The 12482-nt window shown below is 38.5% G+C and overlaps 1 protein-coding gene across 1 annotated transcript in view; it reads right to left on the bottom strand.

Moving 5' to 3' along the window:
• Window positions 1-12482, bottom strand: part of glrx3 (glutaredoxin 3) — a 72711-nt gene that overhangs the window by 14200 nt on the left and 46029 nt on the right. The window contains exons 3-7 of the mRNA XM_070876772.1: window positions 11347-11421; window positions 9823-9994; window positions 3635-3807; window positions 514-575; window positions 285-342 (exon numbers count right to left, since the gene is read on the bottom strand). Of these exons, the coding sequence (XP_070732873.1) occupies window positions 285-342; window positions 514-575; window positions 3635-3807; window positions 9823-9994; window positions 11347-11421 (540 nt within the window). The remainder of the gene's footprint in view (window positions 1-284; window positions 343-513; window positions 576-3634; window positions 3808-9822; window positions 9995-11346; window positions 11422-12482) is intronic.

Genomic DNA, 12482 nt, shown 5'->3' with positions numbered 1-12482 from the left:
AAGAAGTGTTGATTTAAGTTTCCTTTTGGTTACTTCATGGTGGCACGTTACCAGCAGCATTGAGGAGTGCTTGACCCACTGGCTGGATTATACATGTATTTAAAACTAATTTTTTTTTGGCATGGTTTACATAGGTCAACTGTTTCTATATATGCCACCACTGCCATCTATTTCTAAATAAGCTTTCAGTTCAGAGAGTAGACATGTTTATACAAAAGATTTAAGTATGATACAAGCCATTATATGAATTTCTGCTGTTCATTAATAAAATAAAATGTACTTACCGCTTTGTTGCCTTTCATAAACAGAACCACTCTTGATTTATTAATCAGTGCTTTCAACCTACAAATACAAAGAAGCTAAACACCAATTGTTGCTGCAGAAAGCTTTGCATCACATTCAAGGTTGAATATTTTAATCTAATCTCATTCAAAGATTACATTATCTGTGCTCATTGTATTTCTTTCTATATAAGGTACATCAATTCTATTGCAGTAACAAAAATTGTTTTACCTATGTTCCAGTCCCATTTCCTTTGGACAAGTTTTGTCCAGTTCTCCAGACTCAGCTAGCTCCTAAGAGAGTTAGGGGATTAATATTGATGTATTGAAAATAAAAAATGCATTTTACCTGTTAATTTCTGGTTCTAATTAACGTATGAGATATCAGTTCAACATATTGTTTTATTATGCAAACTTAGACACTGCATCAATAGATAGTTAAGAGTCTAATCAGACCTATTCTAATACAAGCCATAATTAAGCACTTAACTGCATACTCACGCTTGGGACATGCTCGGCTTGGATAAGATGCTGTTTCCTGAAGTGACAGATAGCAAGAGCTTTTTTCCCTTTTTATGGTAATTTCATTGGCCATGTATGGTCACCTTTGTGACTTTTATAGTTCACTTATGTCATCAAAGTTTAGCTATGACTCTTAGGCCATTGAGTTAAACTTCATTGGGTATCTTACGATGCTTAGGCCATCGGACAGATTGCTGAACATGCACAACCATAGGGGCTGCATCCTTGTCAGATCCTGTTCCATTGTCTATAATTATGATCATCTTTTTAGACAATGATCAACTATTTTTCATAACACATGTCTCTGCCAAAATACCTTTTTGCACAGCTGGTAAAGTAAGCTATTTAAAAAGTTATGCTTCCTGTAGGGTTTGCTCAAGATGTTTTATCCTGAGTTAAGGGCTTCAGAAAGGCTATGTGAAAAAGCACACACTCCATTCTCAGGGTAATTATTTTTTTTTTACCAATATTGCTACACTTTGCCCTACCCATAATTCTTTCATCAGCCATTATGCCTTGGTTTCAATAAAAAGCTGCAAAGAAAGTAGTGTCTCAAACGAGCGTACTATGCTTAAACAAAGGGGACTACAGTGGGATGAGGGCAGAGTTGGCTAAAGTAGACTGGAAACACAGACTAAACGGTGGCACAATTGAGGAACAGTGAGGACTTTTAAGGAGCTCTTTCATAGTGCGCAACAAAAATATATTCCAGTGAAAAAGAAGGGCGGTAAGAGAAGGGATAACCAGCCGTGGATAACCAAGGAAATAAAGGAGAGTATCAAATTAAAATCCAATGCGTATAAGGTGGCCAAGGTTAGTGGGAAAATAGAAGATTGAGAAAATTGTAAAAGACAGCAAAGAATGACTAAGAAAGCAATAAAGAAAAGGAAAGATAGATTACGAAGGTAAACTTGCGCAAAACATAAAAACGGATCGTAAAAGCTTTTACAGATATATAAAACGGAAAAGAATTACTAAAGTAAATGTTGGTTCCTTAGAAGATGAGAAGGGGGATTTAATAATGGGAAATGTGGAAATGGCTGAGACCTTAAACAATTATTTTGCTTCGGTCTTCACAGTGGAAGACACAGAAACCATGCCAGAAATTGCTGGTCACAGGAATGTGGGAAGGGAGGACCTGGAGACAATCACTATCATTAGGGGGGTAGTGCTGGACAGGCTAATGGGACTCAAAGTAGACAAGTCCCCTGGTCTTGATGAAATGCATCCCAGGGTATTAAAAGAGATGGCGGAAGTTATAGCAGATGCATTCGTTATAATCTCCCAAAATTCTCTGGACTCTGGGGAGGTACCAGCGGATTGGAAAGCAGCTAATGTAATGCCTCTGTTTAAAAAAAGGGGGCAGACAAAAGGCAGGTAACTATAGGCCGGTTAGTTTAACATCTGTAGTGGGGAAAATGCTTGAAACTATCATTAAGGAAGAAATAGCGGGACATCTAGATAGGAATAGTGCAATCAAGCAGACGCAGCATGGATTCATGAAGGGGAAATCATGTTTAACTAATTTACTGGAATTCTTTGATATAACGAGCATGGTGGATAGAGGTGTACCGATGGATGTGGTGTATTTAGATTTTCAAAAGGCATTCGATAAGGTGCCACACAAAAGGTTACTGCAGAAGATAAAGGTACGCGGAGTCAGTGGAAATGTATTAGCATGGATAGAGAATTGGCTGGCTAACAGAAAGCAGAGAGTCGGGATAAATGGGTCCTTTTCGGGTTGGAAATCTGTGGTTAGTGGTGTGCCACAGGGATCGGTGCTGGGACCACAACTGTTTACAATATACATAGATGACCTGGAAGAGGGGACAGAGTGTAGTGTAACAAAATTTGCAGATGACACAAAGATTAGTGGGAAAGCGGGTTGTGTAGAGGACACAGAGAGGCTGCAAAGAGATTTAGATAGGTTAAGCGACTGGGCTAAGGTTTGGCAGATGGAATACAATGTCGGAAAGTGTGAGGTCATCCACCTTGGGGAAAAAAAAACAGTAAAAGGGAATATTATTTGAATGGGGAGAAATTACAACATGCTGTGGTGCAGAGGGACCTGGGGGTCCTTGTGCGTGAATCCCAAAAAGTTAGTTTGCAGGTACAGCAGGTAATCAGGAAGGCGAATGGAATGTTGGCAGTCATTGCGAGAGGGATGGAGTACAAAAGCAGGGAGGTCCTTTTGCAACTGTATAGGGTATTGGTGAGGCCGCACCTGGAGTACTGCATGCAGTTTTGGTCACCTTACTTAAGGAAGGATATACTAGCTTTGGAGGGGGTACAGAGACGATTCACTAGGCTGATTCCGGAGATGAGGGGGTTACCTTATGATGATAGATTGAGTAGACTGGGTCTTTACTCGTTGGAGTTCAGAAGGATGAGGAGTGATCTTATAGAAACATTTAAAATAATGAAAGGGATAGACAAGATAGATGCAAAGAGGTTGTTTCCACTGGTCGGGAAGACTAGAACTAGGGGGCACAGCCTCAAAATACTGGGGAGCCAATTTAAAACCGAGTTGAGAAGGAATTTCTTCTCCCAGAACGTTGTGAATCTGTGGAATTCTCTGCCCAAGGAAGCAGTTGAGGCTAGCTCATTGAATGTATTCAAGTCACAGATAGATAGATTTTTAACCAATAAGGGAATTAAGGGTTATGGGGAGCGGGCGGGTAAGTGGAGCTGAGTCCAGAGCCAAATCAGCCACGATCTTGTTGAATGGCGGAGCAGGCTCGAGGGGCTAGATGGCCTACTCCTGTTCCTAATTCTTATGTTCTTATGTGTATATGTAATCTCTAATAGCACCTAAATACTATGGTACCAACCTTTACAATATCAAGCCCTCCCACCAGTTCTCCATTCACGTACAATTGAGGATATGTCGGCCAGTTAGAATAAATCTTTAGACCCTGACGCACATCTTCATCAGAAAGAATATCAAAGGTGCAAAAACGAATATTACGTTCATTGAGGATCTCCACAATTCGTCTGCTGAAGCCTGCCAAATAAAACAGAATAATAGATAAGGATGGATGCAGTCATGAGAAAATGTTCCAGCCCCATTTCTCCAGCATTAACATTTGCAGCGCTGTCATACATAAAGACAGTTGACCTGAAGTTACTTGGGATCATGATCCCGGTGGTTCTACTGGGATCGCGTTCACCAGTGCTGATCCAGCGAGATAATGTGGGATCAAGGTGGGCATCTAATTAGAATGGGCTCGGCTCTTGCATCTCACTTATAAAGGGGACCAATAATATATTTTTCAAATATATTTTTTATTTGAGGGTCCAGGACACTTCCCTAGACCCCCACTTGGGTTCTTCAGGCGGCTGGTAAGCCTTATATCATGGGCATGTTGCCCTCCACACTTAACACCTGCTGGAGTTTTGGAAGGAGTATGCTGTTAGGCTTGCACATTTTCAGGGCATGTCAATTTAAAAAAAAAATTAAGTACCACACAATTAAAAATAATGAGAATAAAGAAAATAGAAAACCTTGTTTAAATATTGAGTAGATGCAAAAAAGGGAAAAGATCTCAGATAGAAAGATAATTTAAGATGAAACATTTTTTCTTGCTTTCTTGATATTTTTCTGTATTTTAACAGTGATGTTAATTAATTTAAAATAAATTGGTGAACACCTCTACAGCAATAGTAGACAGTATATAGACTTACTGCTTGTCCACTATTACCACCAACAGTAATTTCTATCTTATGCTGCTCTTTCGACTGTCAAAAAGGGCCATGTTCTTATACTGGAAACAATTACCATTACACACTGCAAACATTAAACAAAAATAAGGGACATGACAACATGATTTGTAGGAACAGGCACTGTGTTCTACTCTCTCGGGTCTGGGGTTTGCAATCTATTATACTCTGAATGACTACTGTTACTCCTTACATTACTGGTGGATTTTGATCACTAATATGAAAACAACAAGCTCTCTCCCTGATCGCGACATGGTAACAAAAGTACCTCTATCATACTCACTTAAACAAGTTTTCAATGTTACAGAACTGCACTGGGTCCTGTCACATTAGTATACTGAAGAAAAAACCCAAATATGGGAATCTATGACAAAATTTAATTACGCTAAATCACAATTCTCCACAAGCATAGTAACAGGAATGCTCCAAGTAAAGCTAGTTAATGCATTTGTACCATGTATTTACATCAAAACAGTGACTGAAAATAGTTTTGAAGAAAATAAACCTTCAAACAATGCAATGGCTAAGCATATTTCAGAATATTTCTTTCAGGAAAATGAGTATTTAAAAGTGGTATTTTAGTATTCTTTCAAAAAAAATACTTAAATAAATAATTAAACAACAACAACTTGCATTATATAGCATTTATAACATCTATGACTGAGAAACCATCAGCTCCGTTGAAAGAAATTATGTTTCTTGTGAATCACTAACAAGCTGGCACACGGGTTGAAATGCTGCACAATTAAAATGCTGAAAATTTACATGTATATCATATTGGAGAGGAAGAGTGTTCGCATCATGTTTCAGGGAATGAAAAAATTTGTCAATATAATAACTGGAAAAAGTATGTTTTCTACAGAAAAGTTTGCATTCTAGATGTAAACACAAAAAATAATGTCACACAGGATACTGATTGTGATGTAATTTCATTTATCTCACTTCCTTTCCTGAAACTATCCAACTTTGAGCTACACTAAAAACTTTTGCTAACTCAATTAAGATAATTAGGAATTACTAATAAATCTTTGGCAGCCAAAGGGAAAAGACTTAGCCTCATAATTTTAGCAGAATTAAAATAATATTTTGAACTAAAGGGTGAAATGAAACATGTTTGGAAAATTACACTTCAACTAGTCAAAACTGTACAGCAGGAAAACTGCAACCTTAATCAACTAAATATAGTTGACTCATGTTAAATCATAACTTGGAATGGAACAGCATGCAACAAAATATTATGGTCTCAGGAAGCACATTTTGCTGTCTTTGGGTATGACTGTCGTGCTCAAGACTTGCCATATCACCACTCATAAATCTCAGTTTATCCTGATAGGGCATGTTTACGTTCACAGTTTAACATGGTGATCTAAGTTGTGTATTTTCTGATAGGTGAAATTTGTCTGCCATGTTCAGCCTGCAGTAAAAGATTTGTTTTGCCTACTTTGCCATTAGAGATTTTATGAGAGGACACCTAGAGGTGTAATTTTTTTTATTCGTTCTGTGATGTGGGCGTCGCTGGCATTTATTACCCATCCCTAAGTGCCCTTGAGAAGGTGAGCCGCCTTCTTGAACCTCTGCAGTCCTTGCAGTGAAGGAACTCCCACAGTGCCTTTAGGGAGGGAGTTCCATGATTTTGACCCAGCGATATATTTCCAAGCGATAGAAACATAGAAAATAGGTGCAGGAGTAGGCCATTCGGACCTTCGAGCCTGCACTGCCATTCAATGAGTTCATGGCTGAACATGCAACTTCAGTACCCCATTCTTGCTTTCTCGCTATATCCCTTGATCCCCCTAGTAGTAAGGACTACATCTAACTCCTTTTTGAATATATTTAGTGAATTGGCCTCAACAACTTTCTGTGGTCGAGAATTCCACAGGTTCACCACTCTCTGGGCGAAGTTTCTCCTCATCTCGATCCTAAATGGCTTACCCCTTATCCTCAGACTGTGACCCCGGGTTCTGGACTTCCCCAACATTGGGAACATTCTTCCTGCATCTAACCTGTCTAAACCCGTCAGAATTTTAAACATTTCTATGAGGTCCCCGCTCATTCTTCTGAACTCCAGTGAATACAAGCCCAGTTGATCCAGTCTTTCTTGATAGGTCAGTCCCACCATCCCGGGAATCAGTCTGGTGAATCTTCGCTGCACTCCCTCAATAGCAAGAATGTCCTTCCTCAAGTTAGGAGACCAAAACTGTACACAATACTCCAGGTGTGGCCTCACCAAGGCCTTGTACAACTGCAGTAACACCTTCCTGCCCCTGTACTCAAATCCCCTCGCTATGAAGGCCAACATGCCATTTGCGTTCTTAACCGCCTGCTGTACCTGCATGCCAACCTTCAATGACTGATGTACCATGACACTCAGGTCTCGTTGCACCTCCCCTTTTCCTAATCTGTCACCATTCAGATAATAGTCTGTGTCTCTGTTTTTACCATCAAAGTGGATAACCTCACATTTATCCACATTATACTTCATCTGCCATGCATTTGCCCACTCACCTAACCTATCCAACTCACTCTGTCGCCTCATAGCATCCTCCTCGCAGCTCACACTGCCACCCAACTTAGTGTCATCCGCAAATTTGGAGATACTACATTTAATCCCCTCGTCTAAATCATTAATATACAATGGAAACAGCTGGGGCCCCAGCACAGAACCTTGCAGTACCCCACTAGTCACTGCCTGCCATTCTGAAAAGTCCCCATTTACTCCTACTCTTTGCTTCCTGTCTGACAACCAGTTCTCAATCCACGTCAGCACACTACCCCCAATCCCATGTGCTTTAACTTTGCACATTAATCTCTTGTGCGGTACCTTGTCGAAAGCCTTCTGAAAGTCCAAATACACCACATCAACTGGTTCTCCCTTGTCCACTCTACTGGAAACATCCTCAAAAAAATTCCAGAAGATTTGTCAAGCATGATTTCCCTTTCACAAATCCATGCTGACTTGGACCTATCATGTCACCTCTTTCCAAATGCGCTGATATGACATCTTTAATAATTGATTCCATCATTTTACCCACTACCGATGTCAGGCTGTCTGGTCTATAATTCCCTGTTTCTCTCTCCCTCGTTTTTTAAAAAGTGGGGTTACATTGGCTACCCTCCACTCCATAGGAACTGATCCAGAGTCTATGCAATGTTGGAAAATGACTGTCAATGCATCCGCTATTTCCAAGGCCACCTCCTTAAGTACTCTGGGATGCAGTCCATCAGGCCCTGGGGATTTATCGGCCTTCAATCCCATCAATTTCCCCAACACAATTTCCCGACTAATAAGGATTTCCCTCAGTTCCTCCTTCTTACTAGACCCTCTGACCCCTTTTATATCCGGAAGGTTGTTTGTGTCCTCCTTAGTGAATACCGAACCAAAGGATGGTGTGTAACTTAGAGGGGAACTTGCAGGTGATGGTGCTCCCCTATGCCTGCTGCCCTTATCCTTCAAAGTGTTAAGAGATCGCGGGTTTGGGAGGTGCTGCTGAAGAAGCCTTGGCAAGTTGCTGCAGTGCATCTTGTAGATGGTACACACTGCAGCCACGATGCGCCAGTGGTGGAGGGAATGAATGTTGAAGGTGGTGGATGTGGTGCCAATCAAGCGGGCTGCTTTGTCCTGGATGGTGTTGAGCTTCTGGAGTGTTGTTAGAGCTGCACTCATCCAGGCAAGTCGAGAGTATTCCATCACACTCCTGACTTGTGCCATGTAAATGGTGGAAAGGCTTTGGGGAGTCAGGAGGCGAGATACTCGCCGCAGAATACCCAACCTCTGACCTGCTCTTGTTGCCACAGTCTTTATGTGGCGGGTCCAGTTAAATTTCTGGTCGATGGTGACCCCCAGGATGTTGATGGTGGGGGATTCGGTGATGGTAATACCATTGAATATCAATGGGAGGTGGTTAGATTCTTGCATGTTGAAGATGGTCATTTGCCTGGCACTTGTGTGGCACGAATGTTACTTGCCACTTATCAGACCAAGCCTGAATGTCATCCAGGTCTTGTTGCCTTTTCTGAGGAGCTGTGAACGGAACTGAACACTGTGCAATCATCAGTGGACATCCCCACTTCTGACCTTATGATGCAGGAAAGGTCATTCTGCTGGCAATATTTCATTTTTTTTTAAAACTACTCTAAGCAAGCAACATTTTGAATTAAAGAGCAGAGAAGATTTGCTCGAGGTGTTCATTAGGGGTCTCGACAATGTAGATAGAGAGAAACCGTTCCCATTGGTAGAAGGGTTGACTTAAGAAAAAACGTTTTTTATGCAGCGAGTGGTCACGATGCATTGCCCGAAAGGGTGGAGGAGGCAGTTGGATAAGTACCCGAAAGAAAAAGAATTGCTGGGCTACGATAAAGGTCAGGGAAGTGGGACTACTAGAGAGCTGGCACTGGCTCGACAGGCTGAATGGCCGCCTTCCAACACCACAAATGCAATAAGGCAATATCATTGACATGGAAACATGAAGTTAGAAATATACTTCAAACAAGAGAAACTATTTCAAGTGTATATTAAAGTGCTGTAACTGTTCTATGATTCCATGCTAAACTGCACGAAGCACCAGAATGGACCAACAATCTGATTCTTACACTGTCTTGGCAGCTGGCCACAGAATGGAATTTAAACTATTAGTTCATACAAATTCATGTTTTGTTCAAATACCTCAAGTTTGTTTATAAAGGTTACAGCCACTGGAAAAATATGAATAAATATACACTATTTTAATGACAAATTGAATTAGAAATGAGTTAAAACACTGTCACAGCATTATTTGTTTTTCCAAACCGTGTGTTCAGCATTTCAGAACAATAAACTCTGCAAGAACAAGAAAAAACGCACCTCATTAAACCATGCACAAAACTAGGTAATGTATTCTATATTTTTAGTAGGATACTTTACATTTAATTTTATGCATACAATAATGAAATGCTATTTCAAATGATTAAAATGGAATACTACAGCTTTAACACTAATTCTGAAATCCTCCTACAAATTAATCTACACTACTTTTTTGATTATAAATTCTACCTCTGAATATATCCAATGATTGCTTTCTACTCTCAAATTATACTTAGAAGTATTATGTCAATCACTGCTGCCTATAAGAAATCAGTACACCGACCATGATTATGCCCATATGCAAAGGGTTTATTTTAATTAAAATTTAACAATTTTACATGTAAAATGTCCAATATGTAGGTGGTCAGTTTTTAATCCTTTTATCATATGAGTAAAAAGGTATCCATGGCATTAGAAGTGGGAAAAGTAATAGCTATTTTAAAACAGAATGATCCTTACCACACCGAGGTTCTTGAGGAGTTCCCTTCATAAATACCATACAAGGTGCTGAATTTAGAAGTTTTTTCAATTGGTCACTCAGGTCTTGTTTGGCAGTCTCACCGTGCTGTTGAACTTTTTTAGTTAAATCAGGAGCATGGGCACCATCTACTCGGTCAATCTTCTGACCGTTCTAAAGCAAACATATGCATTTTGATAAAAATAAACACCACAAATGCAATAAGGCAATATCATTGACATGGAAACATGAACAGTTAGAAATATACTTCAAACAAGAGAAACTATTTCAAGTGTATATTAAAGTTAGCACAGCCGTGACAGTTATCTTGGTCATCAATACAAAAAGACTCTGGTCACCATTTTAAATGGTTTGCTAAATGCAATACAATATGGAAATATAGAATACTAAAAAATGTTAAAAAGATGGAAATTTACAATACATCAATATCTGAAAAGAGAAAAAACTTTTTAGGCATCAGCTGTAAACTCATCATCAGACATGAGCATTTTCATCTCAAATAAAAATTCTATTTAATTTTCTAAAGACTTGAAAACTTGGTTAAAGTCTGTTAGTATCAGAGTTCCAAATTAAATCAGCACTATAAGCAGTGATTACATGGCTAATGGCACGTGGGGAGCATGGGGAACCATGATGCTCAACTGCATCGTGACTGCATGGGATTGACCCAATGGACCAGCAGGTATTTTGTTGTCTGTCATTTTCATATGTTGCTGTGTAATGCCATACCCCACTTCCCATAATATCTTTAGAAGCCAGACAAAAAAAAAAGTTAGCCATGCAATAGTAGGAAAGAGGTGAAAGATTGTCCCTTTTAAATGAGTTCTCCATTAATGACAAAGCTGTAACTATTCATCTTAGATCAGATCAAGTAGTCACAACTGACTGCTGAAGAAAAACGGGAAATATGACAATTTTAGAATTATCCTTTTAAATCAACTGCAGGATGTCAATAGACATAGAAATCATGCAATGAAATCTATATATTTTTTTTTAACTCCAAGCATTTATGAATCCTACAATATGCAGAAATCCGTCTGCTAGCAACTGGCACAAAGTAATCGATACACAACCCTTTGAATTCTGGTATATGTTTCAAAAACATACAAAACAAAATATGGTCACATCAGTAAATCCTGCAGATTTCTAAAATGAATGCTATAAAATTACAGAAATGTTTAGGATAAATATTTCTCAATTCATAGCATTCTTACAAAAACATTTTCCAATTGCAATCTGTAACAATTTACAGATAGCATAAAATATTCTTCCACTGTAAGGGTTAAGTCCTAAAACTGGATTTCAAGAAAAATTTCAAAAGACAAATATCACAATAAATTATTTATACAGGAACTTTAAGCCTGTCAAGGTTCTTGTCACTGCAAAATTCAGGCGGCATAGAATCTGGTCTCCATGGCAACTTAAAAATAGACACAATCCAACTAGTGTTTTGCTTCTTCAAAAGGGTCTGATATTTTAAATTCCATAGCACAGTAAAATCTTACCTTAAAAAACAAGAAAGTAGGCACAGAACAAATCTCATATTTTTCAGATACTTCTGGAACAGATTCAGCTTCAAGCTATAAAAAGAAATTCCACAATTAAAACTTAGTTTCTTTCAAATTTGGACTTCTGTTCTTTATAAATCAGTGACAATATTGTATCTTCAAAAGTTAAATATTTTTCCAGACAAAAAAAAGTTACAATATCTAAAAACAAACTTCAAGACAAAATATGTATTCAAACTAAATTTAGGTGTTGGTCACAAAACTCACAGAATATCCAAGATTTAGACAAATTTCATGTGATGTTGGAACAGGCCAGAATGTTTCACTTTCTTACAAGTTTCAAGAAGTGCCTTCAGGTCACTAATGGAAATTTGGGTGAAAAACACTTTCAATTCTGTTAATTGTCACTCAGGTACAACGCTTGAAGACTTATAAATTCTTGAATACTCGATGTGGCATACTTGTTTTCTGCCTTTAGCGATATATTTTGCTCTCCTGACAAATTCCAAAGGGGCCATACACTATAATGGAAACACAGGCTGTTTTATTTAGTAACTTGCAGAGGTAATGCATAGTAAATTTTAGTTTAGCCAGTGAGCTTGACATTTTAAAGATGAACTGCCTGATCAATTATACAGATATGGTTGGTTCTACTCTGCTTGAAATATTAGCATAGTAATGTGTTACATGAAATAGCAATTCTTTCAATAAGCAAATATCTATTTTTACGAACATTTGTGAACCTGCTAACTTTCACAGTTAGATATCTGAATCACTCTGAAAACATATTTTGTGTGTTATAAACAAATGTGCACACTAAGCCGTTATGGCATTATGATGCATTTTGTAAATAGTTAAGAGTTTGTGGAGGGTGGAGGTTGCGAGTCTGGCCAGGAGGAATTTGGAAAAATCAAGTTTAGTCATCCAAATCAGATTTGTTTAACTGCTTTAATTCACTTGTCGTTCTCACAGCCTGAGCTTTTTTTTCTTGAAAGTCTCAAAACATTACTTTTCAATGCATCACTTATCTGCTAACATTGAGAGACATTTATTGGTTTATTTGCAAATTTAAACATTATTTTGTATCTTGATCTAATCAAGTCATCAATCATTATTAAATATGCATAATTTCA

This window comes from Pristiophorus japonicus, chromosome 3 (genome assembly GCF_044704955.1).
Source record: "Pristiophorus japonicus isolate sPriJap1 chromosome 3, sPriJap1.hap1, whole genome shotgun sequence".
In the NCBI taxonomy this organism is placed as follows: domain Eukaryota; kingdom Metazoa; phylum Chordata; class Chondrichthyes; family Pristiophoridae; genus Pristiophorus; species Pristiophorus japonicus.
The sequence above is the reverse complement of the archived record's forward strand: the minus strand, read 5'-3'. Positions and strand labels throughout refer to the sequence as shown.